Raw genomic sequence first — 25,373 nt, 5'->3', positions numbered from 1 at the left:
GGGATGGATTGTGCCTCTTGGGCTGGGTTGCTTCGTTTTGGGCGCCTATACCCATTATTTTCTTCCTAAAAGGCCTAAATCCTATTTTGGGTTTTTTCTTTTTTTTCCTCTAAACCCTAAACTCAACCCTTTCTTTTATACCCTAAATTTTTTTTTTTTTTTTATCTTTGTTTTAGCCCTAAGTTTTTTTATTTATAGTTTTATAATTGTTAGTATTGATTATTAGTAAATATTAATCCATTAGTGTCTAATTATATGTTATCATTTTATTTATAGTTCTTATAACTTTTTTATCACTCAATTTAATACATGTTATTATACTTGTTTTATTATATATTAGTATTATACTTATAATATACTAGTGTCTAAATTATTTTTAACTTAATTATATACTATACTTAGTATTAATGTTATTATACTAGTGTTATTATTATTATATTTTTTTTATATAAGTATATGTAAACAATGAACATCATAGTATTACTATCATGTAATATTATTATATATTAATATATATACATATATATATTTTATAACAAAGCAACAAACTTCATTCATCAGAAAATAACTACAAGGCATCATGCTCAATGATATATGAAACCATGTCAGGAAAAGAGTTCCACCAAACCATTAAGTCATGTAGATGCCATGAATACTTTGCCAAACAATCAGCTGCAGCATTGGTCATAAGGCCTCTATTCTGTATTACAACTTTTGGGAATCTTTTTAGTAGATTTCTGATCTTAAGAACTAGATTTCCCCATATACACATCAACTCCTCCTCTTTTGTAAACTCTTGAACAACCAACAAAGTATCACTTTCCACTTGCAGATCATGAATTCCCAAGAGCAGACATAATTGCAGGCCCCTTAGCAAAACCAAAAGTTTCACTTCCATAGGATCAATGATCTCATGCTCGGGTTTACTAGCTATAAAGATCACATTACCAATATCATCTCGGAGTATCATTCCCACACCAGATCTACTTTGATCATGAAATAATATTCCATCAACATTCAATTTTAGGCTGCCAACAGGTAGAGGAATCTAACCATAGTGAGGTTTAGAACCTTTTTTTTGTTCTTCTACTGCACACTCATACTCCTTTGCAACTGAGAGAGCATGGTCTACTGCTTGTTCTAGAGCTATCCTCTTATTCTCATAGATTAGTTGGTTTCTGCTATACCAAATTCCCCAAGCACATAAGAATAGTTTTTCCATTTCTCTTGTTTTGTTCCTTCAAATTACTAAATCCACAACATGTATGAAATTTGTTTGTGCTGCACTTTCCTGTAAGAAGTTTAGCTGAGGTAACCATCTTGGAGTCTAGGACAATAAAGTAAGGCATGATTGATATCCTCATCCTCCATGTTACACCATCTGCATCTTGCATTTGTCAATACCTTCTTTGCTTGCAAATTCTTTAATGTTGGCAAATCATTTTGACATACCCCCTCCAAGCAAAAATTCTAACTATGTTTAGAACTTGCAATTTCCAGATTTTTCTCCACATCTTTCTTTACTCCTCTCCATATGATACCTCATCCAGCTGCCTCTCTTCTTTAGATGCTATGAACAATTTGTAGGCACTTCGAACACTAAACACACCATGCTTCTCAGGTTCCCATACTATAGAATCAAGTTTATTGTTAGCAGGAATTGGTAACTTGAAGACCTTATATGCTTCTCTTGGGGGTAAAAATCTAGAAATCTTCTCCATATCCCATCTCCTTGGAAGTTTTTCATACTGTATTGAGACTCATGTCTTCACACCTTGTAGCATCACAGTTCTACCCCTCGCCAGTGGCTTTCTTAAATCTAATAAGATTTTCACATGCATAGAGAAACCCCACCCCACATCATCAGCATCAACTTCAACTTCAACAACCTCCACTACCCCCAACAAACTCCCTAACTTTGTTCCAAAACCTTTTGACATACCAACCAGTGGCAAGTTATGAAACTGCACCCACATGGTAGCCACTTCAAAACATGTTACTACAAGGAGTATACCCATCAAAAGCATTCATCACAAACATATTGTCATCAAAGAGCCATGGCCTCCCATCCTCCACTCGATTTTTATCTGTATGGGTGGCAAAGGTAATGATAAAAGTGTTTTGCCCCATCAGTGAAAAAGGTTGGCTTACTAAGTCGCCAAACCTTGGCCATAGTTGATTCAACAACCTGTTTCACAATCTGTCTCTCAGACCAAATCTTCCTAATTAGACTTTGATCTCCCTTTTTGAGGACTTCCATGATCCCTTCTCCCTCTACAGCAATAGCCTCTCCCTCTTTCTCGTTAAACTATAAATTTTCCCACATCTCCTAAAGTTTTTCCATGGGAACATGGAAAAACTTGTTGAAGATGCACTCAAAACACCACCTCTAGATCTCGAGAGAGAATTAAAGAGGAGACTCCCATCCGTGCAAATTTTATTGAGTTTTTATTATATATTAATATTAAATAGTAGTAATACTATGATGTTCATTGATTACAAATACTAAACTATTATAACTCAAGTTAGTCTATTTATATTATAGTATAAGTATATTATTTATAAAATAATTAGCTAATACTAATATATTATTGAATTAAACTAACTATATAAGTTCTAGTTATATAAAATATATATGATTAATATATAGAAAAATACATATATTTTTATAACATGTGTACAGTATCGGAGTCAAAGTCGGATGGAAAAGTTGGAGTCGGATTGGAGCGGAGTCAGAATCGATTCGACGCCACCTTCGACTCTGACTTTCGGACCAAAAAAAAAAAATACTCCGACAACGACTCCAACTTGTCGGAGCAGAGTCAGAGTTGGATTTTTGCTCAGCCTTACGATGTCCGAACAACTTAGGTCTACCCCAAGTCCACAAAACTGAAAGGCCCAAATTTTTATGAACCCACATCGCATGTTGTCTATAGTAGATGGTATTAATAAGGTTTTGAGTTTTTTTTTAGATATTTTAAACTTCATGTTATAATACTTGCACCTTTTTTTAAATGTTTATCTTAATTTTCAAATTTTGTTTTATCTATTTTTAAAATTATTTTGAGAAATTTTCTCTACACGCAAATCTTATACAAGAAAGTTTACACACTGACATTATCACACCCATACCTAGAGGATTACAGAGTGAGTTCCAGCTACTTAAAATCAAATCCCAACAATACAAATATAGACTCCAAATCATACATAGAAAGGCTCTATAACATGTAAAATTCATTTATTAAAAGAAAGTTCCTCCACAGAGGGATTAGTTGGGTTGCCGTTCTCAGACACTCGGTGTCAATAAAAAAAAATGTTCATCTACAAACATTTATTTTCAATAGTACTATATACAAAAAGCCTTTGGCATAAGTCTAACTAAAACAACATTATAACAGAATAGAGACCATGTTTAACCCTTGTAGCAGGATTGTGCAAATCTAGGCAGCCAACCAAGCAGAAACATACATGAAATCTCCCCCTCTAAACTCAATGTACCGAGTGTGGACATAGGAAAGACCCATGCATAACCACTTTGTCTCCAAAAAGGGTGCAAAAAAAAAAAAGAGATATTGGTACCAACATAATAATAGAGACCACAATTTTACACCTATAGTAAAATCAGAACAAAAGCAAAAATAAAATTTTATACCATAAGATTTTCATATTCAATATCATATCAAAACAGAGTACTAAGTAGATAAATATCATATAATCATATAAAAATCTTAGACTTCATATTCATTTTTATTATTGTCATGATAGAAATATTTCATTTTCTTATTCAGAGAAACAAAATTTTGCAGAAAATGACCGAGGGTTTTTACATATTTTTTCATAAAATCAACCCCAATCAATTTTTAGGCAAAGTCTACCAAACTACTTACCTAACTTTTGGAGTGTACTATCTAAACATTGAATTTGAATGGTAGCAGTTTACAACGTTATCGAGAAAAATATCTCTTAACATATTAATAACTCATACTAGTACAAACCCAAATTTACTAACAAGATTCCATAACCCAAACTATAGCTCAATGTGAGCCCATGAACAACCCATAAAAAAAAATAGTCCGTCATGGTGACTTGGGTTTATAATAGCCCAAGTACAACGTCCACGCACTACTCTGCTAATAGATTAGCCCAACCTCCTTGGATTCGCTCAAATTTTATCACAACGCACATTACCATTTACAAACATGCTCCCAACACATCAGAAAACCAACCCACTTTTTTTTACGTCCATTTCCTTCTCCGTCAACACATTTCAAGTAGAGAAACCCTCCAAATATCAATCAACAATGAAATCACTCAATCTACAAATTCCAATATACAAACAGAGACAATTCAAACTCCCAATTGGCACCAAACATCAAAGTCACGCAAATTAAACAATGGTTACGAGGCTAAAGATCGAGGGTAGCTTACCCAAATTTTGGAGTGGTGGTCAGTCGGATTTGAGTGCGAGACGGCGCTGTCTAGGGATGTTCCTAGTGCTCTGTAACACAGAGAAACAAGGTTAAATCCGAGTTTAAAATTGTGAGGAACAGGCAGAGATAGATAGAGAAAACCAGACGGAGAGAGAGAGAGAGGTATACCTTGATGGTGAGAGGCGCACGTTCACTCAGGTAGCCTCTATTGGTCATGACCTAAAACCTAGAGAGAAAGCGTCTGTAGGAGGGAAAGATCGAGGAGTTAGAGAGAGAGAGAGAGAGAGAGAGAGAGAGAGAGAGAGGGAGAGAGAGAACGAGAGAGGGATGAGCGAAGTATTTACCGGTGTCAGACCACGAGCGGGAGGCGGCGACGCTGGGTATGTAGGGTGTGAAACGCAGAGGAGAGAAGAGAGAGACTGCTAGAGAGAAGGAGAGAAGAGAGAGGGCGTGAGAGAGAATGAAGAAATGGGCAGAATGAGCGACAGAGACAGACGACGGGGCAGGGGTTTTAAATTTTTTTTTTTTTTTAAACGCAGACTAGGCCAAACAATCTCTTTAAAAAAATAAGTAAATGCAAGATTCACATAAAAAAAATTTAATAATAAATTTTACTCTTTTTCAAAACAATTACGCAACATTTACACACTCAATGACTATATATAATATTACTCATAATTTATTGTGATCTATCATATTGTAAAACTCTTTTTATTATAAAGTATATCTAAAATATTATATTAAGTCACATTAGTGAGTAACCTCTTGTGTAATGTGTAAGATTTATGTGTAGACTTTAGACCCTGTTTGAAACTTAGACTTCAGTTCAGTCTAATTTTAAACTGAGTCTAACATTCAAACACTCAATTCTCTAATCACTAAACTCATCTCAACTTAAAATCTCTTTACACGTGAACCCACAACCTTTTTCAACTCAACACCTCTTTAAACATGAGACTCATAATCTTTTTTAACTTCTAATAAATACATCTAAACTCATCTTAACATTCAAACACATCTAAATTCATTTTAAGTGAGCCCCACAAAACTCACTCCATCATATCAACTTACTACTATTCATAAATAACTTGACTCATATCAACATCCAAACAAGTCTCCTTCACATCTTTTTAGATTTTAATTATGATTTTTAGATTTTTTTTTCTTACATTTTCATAAGATGCTTAAAGTAGTATTTTGCATGCCACATGCCGAGTTTTGACTGGTTGCCACATTGTAATAATGTCATGTGACAATCTCGTTGTTAGATGAATTAACGTATGAATTGAAGCACTTAAATTATTTACCATAATTATCAAATAAATTATAAAAATTTGAAACTAAGGAAGTCAATTTACAACCCAGAGATTGATTTGTAGAACTCCTTCTACTTATAAGAAGTTTTCGTTCACCCTGCTTACATAGACAGATTTGGTTTGCGAGATTCAAATTTTTAAACTTATTTTCAAATTAAATTATGCGTATATTAGTTGTGTGGAAGGTGTGCCCAACAGACTAGCTTACAAATATAATTTTTCAATTAACTCTAATAATTAATGGAATGTAACTTCATCATCCACTACTCGTTCTAAGATCATTTCTATGTAAGAAAAGTGTTATTTACCATCATTTTAACTATCTTCTTTTAATGTTACATTAAATGATTGAAAACTTATTTATTATCCTTTACTTATATTCCAAACCACTTGCTACTAAACAAACCCCTATGGATTAGCTTAAGTGGTAAAAGCTTGTTTTGGTATTCCTCCCCCCCCCCTTCCCCCCCCGCGCGCGCGGGGGGATCTAAGATTTGAACCATTTCGTGTAATAAATCTTTAGGAGTTGTCATATTAGAAAAAATTATCAATCAATTTACTTACGAGAAACTCCTTAATGAGAGCATTACACTCTCAAAATTATTAGGATTTTTGTTTCAAACATTCGGTATCAATAAGAAAACCCATTTAATGTCACATAGGGGATGAAGAGAGGATGAAAAATAATTTTTTTTCTTCTCCTAAACACATTCTAAGGCCCCAATAGGGCTATAAAAAAAATCGATGAAAAAACCGACCAAACCGATGTCTTCGGTTCGATTCATAACCGGTTCCAGGTCCTAATAATTAAAACCGAACATAAACTTGTCTGGTTCTGGTTTTGATGTTAAGACAACAAATTTGAATGAAACCGGATCGATAGATATATATTTTTAATTTTTTATATTATATATAAAATGCTTTCATATGGTTTTTTATATTAAATATAATTTTTATATATTATATTATATATATTATAATATTTTATTTTGTAACCTAGACTCTTGGTTTGCATTTTGGTACTGTAATTGTGTGATCTAGACTCTTGGTATTTTTATCTCTTTTTTAATTGTATTAAGTTTTTTTATTGTACTTTGGTTGCTATTGGGAGTCTTCAAAAGGGAACAAGTTTTAGAGAAAAGTAAAAAATTATAAAATGAGGGATCTGGGTCAATCATTTGCTAAAGTTTTGTTGGAGTATAAATTTGTTTATCCATAAAATCGAAAACACTGAAAGTTTTGGTTTCGGTGGTGAATCAGTCCAGTTTCGGTTATTAAATTTTCAAAGCCTATGTATACCAACTCTGTTCTAAAAAATATAAAAAATCGACCCGAACTGGATCGATTATACCCCTAGGTCTAGGCTCTAATAACTACAGTAGCTCAACAACTCAACCTAAATAATTCAAAACGTTACTGACATCTCCACAATTTGGATCCTATAGAGAATAAGCAAAGTCATAGCGATACACATAAATGTATGAAGAACGGGGTATAGGAGAGGCAATGTTAGAGGAGAGTGGAGACGAACTCATTCACTCATTCAACAATCATGTCTACGGTAATTAAATGTAGACCAAATGTTGAACAGGTTATCGAAATATAAAATAAAGAAGAACTACCATATACCGTGTTAAACATCAATTGTCCATTGGGTGGAAGGGAGGGAGAGGGAGAGGGAGAGGGAGGGAGAGGGAGAGAGAGAGAGAGAGAGAGAGAGAGAGAGAGAGAGAGAGAGAGAGATGAACCGGTGTGGAGTCTAATCAGTGCAAAACAGCAAGTGCATAGTATCGTAATTTTATAGTAAAGTGATGAGCAGAGTGTCATCATCAGGGATTGGTAACTCACTTTTGACAAGTACCGAAATTATACTAACCTCGACTTTATTTAGAAAAGTCACTAAATTTTTTTGTAATTACAAATTGAAATAAAATCAATTCAAAGAAAATATTTAAACGAAAAGAAAGTTGTTGTTTGATGATCGAATAAATGAAAAAAAGAACTTCAAGGAAACTGATTTCACCGAATCCATCACTATGTTTTTCTCATATAATTAATTGAATTTAATTCTCTCTATTTGTTATCAAAATCTCCAAACCCATCCAAAAGCCTCTTTCGATAGTCAGTTAAATTTATTTTTAATCATAATTTTACACAAGAGTATGCAAATTAATAAAGTAAGAAAGCATTAAGACCAGCGATTTTTAGACTACATAGGTTCGTAAAAGTCTTTCGATTTCTATATTTACATATGCTGAAATATCCAAGATATATCCTATAATTCTCTCTTTCGAAAGTAAATGACAATATCAAAATCATCTAATTAATGACCAGTCAATTAGAAGCAATAAGCTCAGAATAAATCAGACAAATATAATAGAGAATTACTTCAAATTAGCCTAGAAAAGCAAGCATAATTCAAAACTAGATTACATCGTTTTCCTAGAATGAAGAAAATTTAGTTCATGCTAAAAATTAAATTCAACAAAAACGAATTCACCATAATTTTTTTGAGAGGAATAAAGAAAATCCACTATTTCCATAGTCTTCCTCTTCAATTTTTTTCATCTTTTGCCGTTCAGCCTCTCCCTTTTTTTATTTCACGCATCAACATTCGTCGCGTCTTCAGTCTTTTCGTTCTGCTTCTTTTTCTTTTATGCATCTTCAATCATTTCGTCTTTTGCAATTTTTTAGTTCCTCCAAATTTTGTTGTTATCTAGTATCCTAAAAATCAACTTGAACATCGGCCTTTTTCTCTAATCGAATTTCTGTTGTTGTCCTCTTCAAATTTCTTCCATCTTTTGCTTTTCAAATTTTCATCTTTGGCTTTTTTTCCCCATCATTCAACATCTTCTGGTTTTTAGCCTTTTCAAATTTTCATCTTCAAAAATTCAACTTGATCTTTATCCCCAAATAGCATCGATGACCGGCTCTTATATTCAAATAAAATCTTTATTTAAATGAGAGAGAGTCCTTGGACGATAGGCTATTAAAATTTGGGTCTTTTTTTCTTCAAAACTGAAATACAAGTTAAATGACAACAATGAAGCCTAAAACCGACAAAAATAAATAAAATTAGACTAAAGTTTAAAGTTAAGAAGTGATACAATATAGCAAATTATGCAAGGCATGAAACACCTTCAAACTTAAAACTTTGTTTGTCCTCAAACAAAAATAAAAGGAAATAAAATATCGCTATAGACGATATCAACTGGACCCATAGAGAAGTCTCATCACTCACCAAGCCATGATCTTAATTAGATTTTATCACTAGTATCTTACTCTTTTAATATCAAGGATAGCAGGAAAATCAATAAAAAAAATTAGCAATTTATCCAGCCAGAGTTAAAAGGTTACTTCAACCTAAAGCTAAGACCTTGAGTGTGTGTGTGTGAGATAGTCAATTTAGCTCCAAACCACTTGCAAACTCAGATAAAAGTAGAACAACTATGACCAGAAGAATTCTCTCAAAACTTAACCCATAAATTCAATTTTCTGAAATCCTCTCCACTAATATAGTCAAACCAAAATCAGATATCAAAAAGTCTTTAATCAGGTTGTAATGACAGGCCACAGGGTGAGGGTTAAGAAAGAAATGGATTAGGGAAATCAAAGCAAACTAAAAAAATACTTGGTGGAAAGAACAATAAAAAAGAATTTCACAAGATTCAAACCGAAACTTTTTCTCGACGATATGCTCATACTGGTGACATTATTATTACTGTAATTAATGAAGCAATACCAACTACACCTATAAAAGAATTTGAAGTGATTTGAACTTCACTTATTGACTTTTATCTATTTTATGCTTTCTGCATGATCAATAAATTACCTCTGTGCAACTTTTCACCTTTTTTTTCACACACTTTGATCAAATAGAGTATAATTTCCTTTGAACTAACTTTCTCTTTAAATGTAGATTTTCACCAAAGTATTTTCTCAAACTGTAAAAGGTAAATCATGATTTTTCAGGGTTAGAACGAGAATATTGATGTAGTTAAAAGAATAAATAAAGGCTTATGTAAAATAAGATTTAAGGGGGTTGACTATGGAAAATACACTATGCAATGATGACATGATAACTAAGATGGCTAGGAAAGTTTTTTGGTTATGACAAAGAATGCCTAGATCATTTCTATAATATTTGGTTTTAACTAGGATTTCATATCAATGATTCATCAACGGATTCTAGAGTAAAGCAAGATTGAACTTCCATAACTAAGTTAATTCAACTCATTCTCTTCATAAGTAAAATGGAATAATAGAAATGACTATGTGCTCAATTATGTTCAAGGGAAGAGATTTAAATCAAAGTACACACAAAGCTCAGCTTGACATAAAAGAAAATTTTGAAAGTTTTTCTCAATTCTATCCTCAATTACAAATTTAAGAGTCATAGAGAATTCAATCATACTCAAATACATACTTGGTAAGAGAATCCAACAACTCAAGACATCTAGAATCACAAGTAAAATAAAATAAATAGCAATCAAGAAGACAAAATGACTATAGGAGTTTACACCCCCAAACATTAAGTCCTCATTGTAATTCAAAAGTGAGAAAGAATGAAGAAATGAAAGGAATTTCTCTGGTTTCGTGGTGGATCTACCGTAGTTTACAATTTTCAGCTCTTTATTCCTGCTAAACAAACCTACATTAAAATCCAAATTATTCAAAATGAAAATAAAAGAGTAAAAGAAAGTTCTATGGGATGCCTCCCATAAACACTTGTTTTAAAGTCTACAGCCAAACTTTTTAATCTGCATAGGTTCATAAAAGTTTTTTGATTTCTATATTTACCTATGCCAAAATATCTAAGATCTAACTTATAATTCCTCTTTCGAAAGCAAATCAAAAGATCAAAATCATCTAATCAATGACAAAGCAATAAACTCGGAATAAATCAGACGAATATAACAGAGAGTTACTTCAATTTAGCATAGAAAAGTAAGTATAGTTTGAAACTAGATTACATTGTTTTCCTAGAATGAAGAAAATTTAGTTCATGCTAAAAATTAAATTCAACATAAACGAATTAACCATAATTTTTTGAGAGGAATAAAGAAAATCCACTATCTCTGTAGTCTTCCTCTTCAATTTTTTTCATCTTTTGCCATTCAGCCTCTCCCTTTTTTTTATTTCATGCGTCAACTTTCGTCGCGTCTTTAGTCTTTTTGTTCCCCTTCTTTTTCTTTTATGCATCTTCAGCCTTTTCATCTTTTGCAATTTTTTAGTTCCTTCAGATTTTGCCGTTTTATAGTATCCTAAAAGTCAACTTGAACATAGGCCTCTCTCTCTATTCGAATTTCTTCTTTTATCCTCTTCAAATTTCTTCTATCTTTTGTGTCTTCGAATTTTCTTCTGTGGTTTTTTTTCCGTTGTTCAACATCTTTTGATTTTCAGCATTTTCAAATTTTCTTCTTCAAAAATTCAACTTGATCTTTATCCCCAAATAGCACCGGTGACCACATCTAATATTCAAATAAAATTTTCATTTAAATGAGAGGGAGTCCTTAGATGATAGGCTGTTAAAATTTGGGTCTTCATTTTCTTCAAATCTGAAATAAAAGTTAAATGACAACAATGAAGCCTACAACCGACAAAAATAAATAAAATTAAACTAAAGTTTAAAATTAAGAAATAATAAAATATAGAAAATTATGCAAGGTATCAGAGTCGTGGATGGAGGCTATAAGCATTGCTGCGATAGGGACTGAAAGTGCTGGCTGCAACGGTGGTTGCTGCTGTGGCCATGGACATTCAACTAGTGGAAAGGATTGTCAACATGTGAAGAAAGTAAAAAATAAGGATTTTATAACTGAATTCAAAATTACCAAAACGTTGGTGTTGGTCTCTAGTATTTCAACCTAAATTAATATTTCAATCTGGCATGGGATAGGTTGCAATCTATGTTGAGGTGGCGATTCGTGTTCACAAGTTGTGTTTGTGTCATGTCAAGTCATAAGTATTTGACTATATAGCCAATCAGAACACGATTCGTTTAATTAAATGGGTCAAATCTTAAGACCCTAACTCTATTTATATAAGTAGTGGGTGACATGATACGAACCGCATAACCCATTTAATGATTAATTAGAATTATGTTAACATGATACAACTTGTTACATGTAAACAGGTTAAACTGAATGCATAACCCGTATGACTTGATTAACATAAACATAACAATAAGCTCAAATCCCAACATTAAAAAATAGAGGGCCCTTCGAACCCGATGCAGTGCAAAAATAGGATTTACACCCCCCAATGAGAGGGTGACATGCATGTGGTATATCATAATTGTGGTAGAAGCATAACATAGAATACATGCACATATCTAGCACGACATATACACCCCCTCTCTCTTTCTCCACTCTCCCCCACAAAATCTCATTCTCTCTCTCCCTTCAAGCCATCGTTGAGATATCTCTCTCCCCAAGCTCGTCGACAGATCCAAAATGGGAAAAGAACCTTCAATATTATTTAGATTTTTAGGTGAAGCGATTAAGGTAGGTTTTTATGGGGAACTAAGCAATCTTTGTAGATGGATTGTTAGTAGATATGATGTAGGATGTTGATGACTAATTGGCTCTTCAGTCCAATATTTGGGCGTGCTGTTTTCATGTTTAGGACAATAAGTGGGTTGTACAATAGGTTGTGGCTGGAGGAAGAAAACTTGGAATAGAAGGAAGAAGAGAAAGCTGGATTTTTGTTTCTAATAATTGCTTGTAAGAGCCTTGATTGATTCTTTATCGGCAACTTTTTTCTTTTAGTTCTACTCAGTGAATGAAAAAATAATATGAGCAATACACAAAGGAGAAAAAAACAAAGTAATTCTTAGTTATTGCAATGATTTTAATATTTGAAAGAATGTAGATGATTAACCTTTTAGTTTCACAAAAATATGTCTTTCATTGGAATGGGAAGAACTGTGATGTGAGGTTTAATTGTTCTCAATTGTATAGACTGAGATGACTTGGTAGGAGAAATAGACTCATGGGGCAGAGACTAGAGAGAAAGCAAAGAGAGATAAACGGACTCATAAGAAGGAAAAATATATTTTATAATTTGGATGCAGATCCATGATAAATACAATAGACTAATGATGTGTCACCCTCTCATTGAAGGATGTAAAAACAAAAAAAAAAACCAAATCATATTTGAAGATATTCTCTAAAAAATATAAGCATATTAAAAGAATACAAGTATTATAACCCAACTATAACAAATATAGCCATATTGTAATAATATAAATGTTACAATCCAAAAACTAACAAACATGAATCTAAATATTTATAGCACTTGAAGATGGAAGTGAAGTCTTCTCCTTAGAGCACTCCCAAATGCAAATCTAATGGGAGTGTTTAGCTAATAGAGTCTCAAATTGTGCTGCATTGGATTATACAAATACAAAAGGGATGACTTTTTGCTACAGTAAATTAGTTCTTTGGATCATCTTTGATAGTCACTATAGCATGACCAAAAGGAATAAAAAATATTTTCTTCCGTGCAAACACTCTCTCTCTTCCCTCGATTTTGGCTTTTATCAAACTCTATCCTTTTTTCTTTCTTTCTTTCTTCCTGCGTGTTCTTCCTTTCCAGAAGCAGCTTGTGTTTCCTTGTTCTTCCGTTTTTTTTTTTCCTTTTTTTTTCTTCATTACTCTCTAACGTGATTTGGTTGCAGCAGCATCTATTTCATCGCAGTAGCACCAATCCATCGCATTAGCACCAGTCGAAGCCCTCTACTTTCAGAGGGCTGCCATCCTTCAACCACATCCTCCCTGAGTTTCAAATCAAAGGTAAGTATGTGACTATTTCTTTTATTGTGTATTGATTTTGAAATGGTTTTTAAGGATTTTATTGTGGATTGTGAATTTAGGCTTTGTCATTAGGGATTTTCTTTCTGAGTCTTGTGATTTTGGTTTTCAAGCATTTCCTTTTTGAGTCCAATAATAGTCTTGAATCCAATTTGTACTTACAAGAATCAGCATTAGCTTTTCATTTTGGAATTGTGGAATGTTGTGGAATTGGTGTACATTATATGTGTTCTTTTCCAATTAATGGTTGTATGATGAATGGTTCTACACTTATGTTTCCAATTAAGAGCATTAATACTTCCATGTAGCATTAAGAGCATTAATTGTTGTATACTGAATAGTTGTATTAATGGTTCCAATTAATGGTTGTATACTCCAAGTCTCCTATTGTAGAAAAATAATATTTCACTATAGCTCTTAATTTAGGAAAAAAAATTAATAGCAAAAATAATTTAGAAATAGGAACATTCAAAATGTCTCGAGTCATGGAAGCAATGTCAAGATAACGAAATTCATTTTCTTTTAAAAAGCAAGAATATCAAGGCATGCATCTTAATCTGTCCTAGATTTATCCAAATAGAGCTTCAATTGAATTTTTTGTATGTTGGCTACAAGACCAATGTGAAATGAATCAAACTCCTACACACAAAAATAAAAAACAAAAGGTTTCAATCTAGCATGATCTAAAACAACAATATCACATAAGTCATTAAAAAATATATTATTTTACCTTTATTACTTGTCTAGTCTATCTACTAAAATATCTTAACTTTCTGGTTATCTCTACAAAAGTTTCTTTTAGATGTTGTGGCTGAACAACCTCAACTTGAAGGAGTACTAGAACTATATTCCATGAAAATATATGCAAATTTTGTAGGAACGTGTGAATACTCTTGAGAATTATTTCCGTAAAGTTTCTTATAAGAAAAATTAAAAAATTAAAACTTGTACCGAGGATACAATATAAATGCAATAGCTTTATCACATTAAAATTTAACCAATATTTACCAAACTTAATAAACATTTGATAAGACATTTTTCTTATGTAGTTCATCTTCATTCTCACACTATTCCTTCAATTTCAAATAAATCATAAAAACTGTTGGAGAGTACAAGTTGCCTACAGGGTATTTGAATTAAAAAAAGTCATAAGTTGCATCATAAAAAATAGCTAAGAAAGTGCTAATTTCTTCCACCTTATCCTATTAAAATGTAGAAAGGCAATGCTTAAAATCCAAATTAATCAAATCCAAATGACAAAAAGTATGCCAATAAAAAGCACTCTTAAGCATAACAAAAGTAGAATTCCATCTAATGGGTACATTTTGTCTCAATCTTTCCTTATTATCCAAAGACATTTGATTGATTGAATCTATAAATTTTGTGTCCTTATTGTGATCCTTTGACATATTTGATGTTTTTACAAATTTTTTGGATAGCACAATCAATCTCTTTTAACCCATCTTGTACTACCTAATTGAGGATACGAGCACAACAATAAATATGAAAGAACTCACCATCACAAGCAAGGGCTTTCTTAATGTTCCATTGAGTTCTTAGCATCACACCAAAATATCATTCCAATAAGTATTTTCTAAAATAAAAGTAAAAGAAAAGTTCAACACCCTTTTTGGACAAAGATACGTCATTGTATGTTGGTGGCATAAAAGAAAAGTTTAACACCATTTTTTGTAAGACCCAATTTTTATTAAGAAATTATGCCGTAATGTACATATAACCATCAGTTGTAATAAAAGTCCACAAGTAAGAGGCCAAACTAATTCTACCTGGAGCATCATCCAACATGTATTTCACATTTTCTTTCACGCTAATGCATCTTGGCCAAATCAGCCTTAGTAGTATTCCTAGAAATAAGCAGAACATTAGAATGCAAATATTGTCACGTTGCTTTATACCGAAATATTCAGCAAATCGAAAAAATAGTTCATGTTTCACAATTGCTCCTATCCATATTTCTCTAAATTTTCCAAGGTCAAATCTAGAAGTGCTTACCAACACTAGTTCACTATTTTGGGATAACACCGTTTGATCAATATCTTTTGAGTTTCTTCTAGGGTATATTTCAATGTAACACTTCAAGTTTTTGACTCCATATTTACTTGTCGACAAATATTTAGGACCACACATCTTTCACTTAGCTCTTGACTTACCATCATCATTGTCAGAATTAGGAATCATCTAGAAAGAAAACCCCACACATTTGAGGTTGAGTAAATTTATTCATTATTATTTTTCTCATCATCATTTCATCATCCCAAGCTGTAGCATTAGATGATGATGTGGCATTAGATGATAGGTTTACAAATGAAATATAATAAATAGTCTTCAATCATATAATGTCACATTATGAGATGATAAGATAATGATGAGAATTGAGATGATGAATAGTATTACTCTTTGAGATTATCGTATGTTTCACTCTACTTTTGTTAGTTTGCAAAATAACTAAGACATCTTCTACTGAATCCAATTCAACAACCTTATCGTTTTCGCTTTGAAAATGAATCCAACATGAGAACGTGTTTGGCAACAACTATAACAGCTCCTAGCAACAACTACAATAAAGATATCGACAATCAACCTATTGGACTTTTAAAAGAGACACAGTACCACAACTTACATATAAACAAAGTAACTATATATAAACACTAGCTTATAACATATGTACAATATTGGAGTTGAATTCAGAGGGCAAAGTCAGAGTTGAAGTCGGAGTCAGTCCAGTGACACCTCCATCTCCAACTCCAATTGAAAAATTAAAAAAAAAAATCCGACTCCATTTTATCAAAGTCGGATTTTCGGATATTTGCTCAGCCTTAGAGTTAAAAGGTGTCGCTAGACCGACTTCAATTTCGATTCAATCCAATTCCAACTTTATTCTCCAACTCCGACTTTGACTTTGTCCTTCGACTTTGACTTTGTCCTTCGACTTCGACTTTGAATCCGACTCCGATATTGTACATATGTTATAAAAATATGTATTTATCTATATATTTATCATATATACTAGTATAGTTATATAGTTATATAACTATAACTTATATAGTTAAATTCAATAATATACTAGTATGAACTAATTATTATAAAATAATATACTTATACTATAATATAAATAGACTAATGATAGTTTAGTATATGTAAATATCATGGTATTAATACAATACATAATCAAGTATAGAAATAAATAAGACACTAGTATTTAAATAAGTCTAGTATAATAAGTTAATAACACGTATACTAATTTATTAAAGTATAATAATTTGTAATTAAACGCTAGAAAGTCTAGTATTTAATTAAGTTAGAAATAAGTTAGACATTAGTATAATAACCTGTAATACTAATATATAATAACATGTAATTAGACACTATTGTAAAAGTTTTGTATATAAATAAATTAGACATTAGCATAGAAATAACTAATAAGTCTAGTATAATAAGTTAATAACACATAATACTAATTTACTAAAGTATAATAACATGTAATTAGATATTGAAATTAAATATAGTGTAGAAATACGTTATAAATAAATTAGACACTAGCATAATATAATAAATGTAATATTATAGTATAATAACATGAAATTAGACACTCAAAATAATATCTAATATTATAGTATGATAACATGTATAATTATACTATACTATAAGTTTAGTATAACAATAAGTTAGATATTAATATAGACGTAAATAAATAGTGAATAATTTAGTTTTTGTTTTAAATTTTTTAGAAAATTGAAATTTGAAAGCCCATGTACAAAAAATTCTTTTTTAAAAATAGGTTAAATATGAAGCTAAAAAAAGTCCAAAACTAAAAATCAAAATCCGACTTCACTACGACAATCAGAGTAGAGTCAAGAGTCCAATTAGAATCTACACAAGTTGGAATCGACTAAGTCGGCACTCACCCCAGTCAGGGGTGTTCCATCAAAACTTCCTACAATTTATGTGTGATGCTTCAAGAAAAACCGCACGCCCGTTTGGAAATATCAATGTACAAGAACTGAATACATAATCTCTCGATAGTAAAATCTAGGAGTGATGATAAGATGAGAGTCCCAATATTCTAAGTTTTAATCACTTTTATACCAAAAGCACAATCCCAAGATTGAAGATTGAATAAGCTTTAACAATAAAATTACATGCCTTACAGATGCAATCGATCCTTCTTTCCTAAGTAAAATAACTTGAAAATCAAAATCCTCGGATGGTTCTTAGAACATGAACCTACCAATTTGTATAGCCAAAAGAATAACAGGAAGGTAAAAGGTATAATAGATCGTGCAAATAAGCAGTCAGTTCTCATGGTTATTCAAGTCTGCTCCAGATTAATCTGCCACCATAAACGGGTCTACCTCGCCAAGATCAGCAACTAGTGGTTCCAACTCTGATGTGTCCTCATCCTCTGCAGCGATGTAAGTAGGAAATGGAAGCATTGAAATGTCAGGTTTCTTGTAGAAAGCATCTTTTACAAACACAAAGTTCCCTTCGGCACCAGGGACCTGCAAAAAATTGCAAACTTAACAAAATCCGATTGACAGACATGAATCCAGCATAAGAAAACATAGCCTATCACTCCAAAAAAGGGTAAATCGCCAATCATAAGCACACAGCATGCTGTTGCGGATGTGTGCTACCAAATTGAGCAATCCATTCCTAAGCATCCATCAAAGAGAATAAACCTTGGTTTTTTAGTGGGAGGAGGTATGATTGAGCTGAAGCTCATTGGTGCATCTGTGTGCAAGCATTATTAAAGGCCAGGTCAATCATCCTCCTTATCTATTTAGATTTAAGGCACTAAAAATGATGAAAAAGAAATTGACGAGAAACATACTTGGCCTTTTACCCACATCAGATTCCTTGCGGGCTCAATTTTGTAGACCCATACGTTTTTAACTGTTATCTGCTTCCCACCCATGCGCCCAGGCATTTTTTTGCCTTTAAATACCTGTTCAGGAAACATATGGTTTTGAAAATTAGAATCCAAGGGCAACTGCAAAAAAAATTCCCTAATATTTCAAATAAGACAAAATCACAGGATCTCTAAATATTTATAGGAAACGACTTAAACATTGACAAAGATGGGACGAAATAGTATAATCTAAGCAAAACCCCACCTCACACTCTCTTAAACAAGGAGGAAAGGGAGGGAGGGAGGGAGAACAGACAGATAAACTGCTACATGTTGAAGGCAAAAAATTGTAGTCAAGGACCCACAAAAACTAGGTTACACACCAAAAATCCAGATCACAGCTTATTTTGGTTATGTACGTGTTGTCCTGGAAACAAATTTCCCACAGCATCAAAGAAACAATTGACCTTGCCATGGGAATCTTAAGTTCCACCAACTTCAGAATAGCAACCAAACATGGTAGCCTTCAACATATAACTAAAATTGACTATTTTTAACCTTTCTAGTGTCTGTTTGCTCAGCCACAAAACTGCCTTGAATACTCTACAAGTGCTTCTGGTATTACATAAAACAGTGAAAAAAGGGAATATGAAAATTGAAATCACAATGCGGAGCTAATTACAAAGGAGCAACAAAACCAACCAAGTTTATATTGGTGATGTTGCCTGATAAAATAAAGTACAGCTTTCTGCAAAAATTCCATTCACCCTTTTCTTATTAACCAAAAAAATCATGCGATCTCAACTGCAAGGAGACTCAAGAGTTTTGATCTTAATATGTTCCAATCCATGTACAGAAGACTCTATTCAATCTACAACCCAGGGTTATCAGATAAATTCATCTTCTGAGTCAAATAAATAACATATCATAAGCAGAGGGAGAATCCACTCTCTAGGCCAAGAAAGCAAAGCAAGGTAACCTAAATATATCATTTGTGGGAGAATTTCTTATGACAAGGAATCATGAAGACCATACAAACACAACATGTCTTTAACCCGATTAAACCCCAGAATCTATGTGAGAACTTGTCGCTGGTTGCCAATGATCCGCTGGTTGGTCAGCCGTTGCCAGAAGTCTCGCCAGAAAGGGAGGACAGTTTTCTTGCATCAGGATGAACCTCCGACTGATGTTGTTGGGAAGGGAGGTGACTTTTGCCTATCTTTGGTTCCCTCTCAAGTCCCTCATCTTTCGCTTGTCAATGGTTTTAGGTCAGAGGTAGCCTTCCTGTTGGTTATCTCAATTGAGCTTCCTGCTGATTTCTTTGGGCCGTCAGGCATGGAGACTAGTGCCTAGGCTACGGTGATTCAGGAGCCCTATCCTGAATGATGGGGTGTTTGATGCCTCAAATCTTCAATCGGTCTTAAGTGATGGGGGTTCTATAGAAGGAAGAGGGGGGGGGAAGGAGGTGGGGGGAGGTTGAGTTGACCCTACTCCTTTATGAACACTCCCTCCTAGTCCAAACTCATCTGGATCAACTTCAGAGTGGGTGTTAAAGGAGGTGAAGGAGATCCAAGCATGTGTTGGGATCTCATGTGAAGGCTTAGAAGAGCAATTCAGGGCTCTTCATATTGCTATCAAGACAGTAGGACACTCTTTGGCTTCAAAATCTGCATCAAAGAGAGATATGGAACTAAGAAGACTTAGGCCTCGTTTGGATGTTGAGATGAGACGAGATAGGATGAGAAATTTGTGAATAATAGTGAAATGGTTTGAGTTAATATGTTTTATGGGGTTTTGGGCAAGGAGAGAAAAAAGTTGAATAAAAATATTATAAAGTTAAAATATTGTCAAAATATTTTTTTTAATTAATAAAAATATTGTTAGAATATAATTTTTTAATATTAATTTTGCTTAGAAATTTGAAAAAGTTGAATTATTTTTTGTGTTTTATTTGGAAGTTTGGGAAAGTTGTAATGATTAGGTAATGATTAGATGAAAAAATTCAGATTTGAAATTAATAAGTATATGTGTTAGAGTAGTATTTGGATGTTGAGATGAGACCATCTCATCATCTAAACGGGGCCTTACTTGTTCTATTAATTATGGCGCAAAGGGTAGGAGTGGTGTGCAGGAGGGATTGAAAGGGAGGGGGTCTCATCTTTCTTATGAAGCTTAAGATCCTTTCTTGAAATTTTTGGGGGCTTGATGATCTTAATAAGTGCCTTCGCATCAAGTCTTTATTGCATAGTTTGAAGGTTGAGGTTTGTTGATAGAAGGATCATTTGGAGTTTGTGGGAGTGTTCGTTTGTGGGATGGTCCTATATGGCGTCTATGAGAGCTATGGGAGCTGTTCTCTAAATGTGGTATATAAGAGTGGTGGAATCCATCAAGGAGTGTATTGGGAATTTTTCGGTTGCTTGTTCTTCCAGAAATGTTGAGGATGGGTGGGAGTGGGCTTATGTGGGTGTTTACGGGCCAAATTTAGATAATGATGGGAGATTGTTGTGGGATGAGATTGTGGGCTTGTATTATTTGTGGGATATGTCGTGGTGCACGAGCAGGGATTTTAATGTTATTTGTTTCCTAAGTGAGAGATTGGGGGAGTCTCATATTAGTTCAGCGATGGAGGAGTATTCTGAGTTTGTTTTTTATTTGGATCTTTTGGACCTTTCTATTGTTGGAGTTGAGTTCACATGGTCCTATAATCAAGGCTGGTCAAGATTGGACAGGCTTCTTGTTTCTTTTTCTTGGGAGGCTCACTACCCAAGGTTGTGTCAGAAAAGATTGCCTTGGGTTTGCTCAGATCGTTTCCTTATTTTGATGGATTGCAGAGGTATTCATGGGAGTTGCAGACACTTTAAGTTTGAAAATATGTGGTTAGGAACTAATGGTTTTGTGGATAAAGCTAGACATTGGTGGTCTTCTTATCCGTTCACTAGCACTCCTAGCTCCATTCTTGCTGGTAAGCTCAAGGCTTTAAAGAATGATTTGAAGATACAGAATGTGGAAGTTTTTGGGAATGTTGATAGTTCTGTTCTGATTTACTGCAACGTCAAAGAACATTTGCCAATCATGAGGAGTTTCTTCTTCTTCTTCACCTACTGCAAGTCAGAAGAATTCCCTTATGGAGGAATTGCAAGACTTGGAGGGTAGGGGGGAGAATGGGGTTTTTTCTAAGGAGGTTTTGTTGAGAAAAAACTCGGTAGCGGCTGAACTTGAGAAGTTGTTGTTGATGGAGGAGATTTCATGGAGGCAAAAATCTAGAGCTTATGGTTGAAAGAAGGGGATAATGTACTCTTTATGGCTAAAAGAAGGGGATAAATGTACCAAGTATTTTCATAGAGTGGCAAATTCCCAACGAAGAAGCAATGCCATTGAGATGCTTCATTCTGAAAACCATGTGCTTTCTAACCATTTTGAGATTAAGGGCCATATTGTGCACTATTATGAGAGTCTCCTTACGGAACAAGCTACTTGGAGGCCAAATCTTGATGGATTGGCTTTTGAGTCACTTGTTCCGCAGAGTGCGAGCTGGTTGGAAAGACCTTTTGATGAATACGAGATCCATCATGTGATTAGAGGGATGGCAAAAGACAAAACTCCTGGACCAGACAACTTTCCATGGCATTTTTCCAAGCTTGTTGGGACATTGCGAAAGATGATGTGATAGGAGTCTTTCATGAATTCCATTCTTTCAAGAAGTTCGAAAACTGCCTCAATGCAACTTTCATCACTCTTATTCCTAAGAAACATGGGGCTTTGTAGGTAAAAGGATTTTCGTCCCATTAGTCTTATGAGTGGGGTTTACAAGATAATTTCGAAAATTCTTGCCAACCGTATGAGTATGGTCGTGGAGCACATTATTTCCAAGCCTCAAAATACTTTTGTACGAGGAAGACAAATTCTCAACTCAGTGCTCATTGCCAATGAATGCTTGGAAAGTAAAATTAAAGAGGGAGTTCCAGGTATTCTCTGTAAGCTTGACATGGGCAAAAGATCACAAGAATTGGGATTTCCTCTTTTATATGCTTGGGAGATGTGGCTTTGGGGAGTTTACTAAGATGCTCAAGCAATGAACAAAGCAAGATAATAAGGCCATTTGGTTAACTAATAGTTCCAAAAATTTTCAAATTTTTGTTTAAAATCAAACCAAACATCTTCAAATCTCAACTTTTTCACTTTTTATCCAATCATTACCTAATCATTGTCTAACACAAAAATCAATACAACTTTTACAAACTCTAAAATAAAACCACACAATTATATTCAAATAATGTTTCAACTCTAGCTATTCACTTTCACAAACTTCAATACAAAATTATTTTTTTAAAAAAAAATTATTCAAGATTTTCTCTCCTTCCTCAAAACTCAATCTCAAAATAATTCTCAAACATTCTCAAAATATTTCATAACCAAATATGGCCAAAAGTTTCCTTGCTTAAAAAGAAAGTAGATAATAGACGATGTCCTCTTATTAAAAAAACTATTAGATTTGAAAATTTCAAGTAAGTCGCATATACCTTTCCAGGAGCATCCCTCTGACCTGTAGAACCAAGACTTCGATGTGACAGTGACGCACCATGAGATGCTGGCATTCCACTAAAACCATGCCTTTTCATCACACCCTACACACAATTCACATAATTTGTGAGGTTACTAATAAAAATTGGCTTTTTTCTGTGGATCAAAAAAATGTTTACAATGAAGCGTTACTTCATGAGTATATCCCATCCTCAACTCTCATTTCTAAGAACTAAAAAACTATACATATAATTGGTGGTGTCAGTTACAAAGAGTTAACATCTTTTCATCATGAATGAAACTGCACCCATTAGGGATGATCCTGTGACCACGCCCTCCAACCCCTCATTAAAAGGGAAGAAGAAGCCATTGAATCCAAAGGTCATCCCCCCAAACCCCCTCCTTTTTTAATAAATAAAATAGACCTGAACAAATTTCAGTCTTGAACTAAGTTCTCAAGATAATCATGCACCCATCTACCACCGAAAAATTAGTGAAAGGGAAAGCAATAAGCAACACTCAAAAATGACAAGCAGATGATGGGAGGGAGCTGAAAACCAAATCTAGTCACCTGGAAACCTTTCCCTCTTGAGATTCCCGTAACATCCACATACTGGCCAGGAACAAAATGGCGAACCCCAATTGACGTACCAACAGGGAGAAGTGCATCTTCAGTCACAGGAAACTCCCTCAATTTCCTCTTCAGTGGAATACCTTGAGCTCTAAAATGACCCACTTCAGGTTTCGTCAAATGCTTTGCCTTCTTCTGACCGCAACCAATCTAACTAACACAGGAAACGAACACCATCCCCACTTAATTACTTACATAAGCACAATGACTTATCCGAGGGAAAAAGCTTAAATGAACTCTCCGTTTGGTTGCCAGGAAAACTGACCAAGAGAGAAGGAAATACAAAAAACTTTACGAAGCTCACAATGTATGTTCTTTCGATTATCAAAATACAACGAACGCACGTTAGAAGTTTGCCTGAGGTCCCGAATTAAGAAAACAATCACAAAAAGAATTCGATATTTGACTTAAAACTCATTGGGCTAGTTAAGAGTATAGAAAAGGAAAGTACGGGACATAGAAAGAGCACCTGTAGGGCAGTGATGCCCTCCTTTTCAATGGTCTTGACCTGAGAGACGATGTTATCGTCGACCCAGAGGACGGTGATGGGAACCCTCGCACCCCATTTATCCCAGAGAGCGGTCATTCCACACTTGACGGCAATAACACCTGTCCGCTTCGAGTTCGGGGTCATCGCCCGAAGAATATTTTTTTGGCCGGTCTCGGGGGCCTCATCCACCAGGGCGTTGGCGGTGCCGAACCTCCTCCAGAAGAAGCAAAATTGATAGGGCGCCTGGGTACTTGTTTTCGTTGGATTGGGGAGGCGGAGACGAGAAATTAGGCCTCTTGATAAGGCCGACATGGCTGCCCTCGGTTTGCTGTGGCTTGAGTCCCAGAGAGAGAGAGAGAGAGATGCAGAGAAGGGCCCCGGCCCCCGGCCCCCGGGGATACAGAAGGGTTCATCAGTGGCACGCTTGGGATTATAGGAAAGTGATGGGGATATGTTGGGCATCTAACCTATAAGATTTCGAGTTTTCTTTTTAAACATGAATTAATTATAAAGAAATAATATTTGTAGTCTCATAGTGTATAAATTTTGCACATTTAAAAAAATAAAAAAGTGAATAAATCTGAAACTTACATAAAAATTATTTTTTTAATATTCGACTCCACCTTTTTTAAAAAAGAATTAATAAAAATTATATCTAGCGTTACACTTAGGCTCGTTTGGATATCCAATTGGTTTCATCTCATCTCATATCAATATTCAAATAATACTCAAATACAAATATTTTTCAATTTCAATTTCATACTTTTTCATCTAATTATTACTAATCATTATAATTTTTTCAAACTTTCATATAAAACACAAAAAATAATTTAAAATTTTCAAATCTCAAAACAAAATAATATTAAAAATAATATTTTATCAATATTTTAACTTTGTGATATTTTTATTTAACTTTTTTTTTTCTCTCATTTCTCAAAATCCAATAAAAATCTAAACTCAAATTATTTTACTACTATTCCCAAACCATCTCGCTACTATTTATATATTTCTAATCTCATTTCTTCTATCTAACTATCCTAGAAGGGGATTAATCGTTTTCCCTTTCGGGGGCCTCCTGGACCATATCATGGGCCTAATCCCAAGCTTAACTCAATAAACTTTGAGTCGAGGACTTTGGCCCATTGAAAGAATATAGTTACAGCTACCCAAGAATCTCGAGAGAGTGGTTATCAGTTTATCCGGTAACTTGAATTTCAAATGATGGGTTAGATGGTTACCACATGAAATAGAAGACACTATAGGTTCTATATATACCACCCAAGTATAACAACGAGAATTAT

General features: G+C 33.8%; 1 protein-coding gene across 1 annotated transcript; it reads right to left on the bottom strand.

The window, feature by feature from the left end:
* Positions 1-17,640: 17,640 nt before the first annotated feature.
* Positions 17,641-24,495, bottom strand: LOC108979895 (50S ribosomal protein L3-2, mitochondrial-like). Its single transcript, XM_018950667.2, has 5 exons — positions 24,052-24,495; positions 23,523-23,732; positions 22,951-23,055; positions 18,413-18,526; positions 17,641-18,080 (listed from the first exon to the last, which is right to left on the bottom strand). The coding sequence occupies exons 1-5, from the start codon at positions 24,382-24,384 to the stop codon at positions 17,907-17,909; spliced, it is 936 nt and encodes a 311-aa protein (XP_018806212.1). The 5' UTR covers positions 24,385-24,495; the 3' UTR covers positions 17,641-17,906.
* Between the last annotated feature and the right edge of the window lie 878 nt (positions 24,496-25,373).

The sequence above is a fragment of the Juglans regia genome, chromosome 12, assembly GCF_001411555.2.
Source record: "Juglans regia cultivar Chandler chromosome 12, Walnut 2.0, whole genome shotgun sequence".
In the NCBI taxonomy this organism is placed as follows: domain Eukaryota; kingdom Viridiplantae; phylum Streptophyta; class Magnoliopsida; order Fagales; family Juglandaceae; genus Juglans; species Juglans regia.
This window is presented reverse-complemented; position numbering and strand designations above follow the sequence as displayed.

What these genes read in the sequence shown, in the direction of transcription:
- LOC108979895 (XM_018950667.2), bottom strand. Translation starts at nt 24,384, where the DNA reads ATGTCGGCCTTATCAAGAGGCCTAATTTCTCGTCTCCGCCTCCCCAAT. An exon ending in CAAGAGGGAAAGGTTTCCAG is followed by an intron (nt 23,056 to 23,522) that starts GTGACTAGATTT and finishes AATTGTGTGTAG; the next exon opens with GGTGTGATGAAAAGGCATGG. An exon ending in TGATGTGGGTAAAAGGCCAA is followed by an intron (nt 18,081 to 18,412) that starts GTATGTTTCTCG and finishes AATTTTTTGCAG; the next exon opens with GTCCCTGGTGCCGAAGGGAA.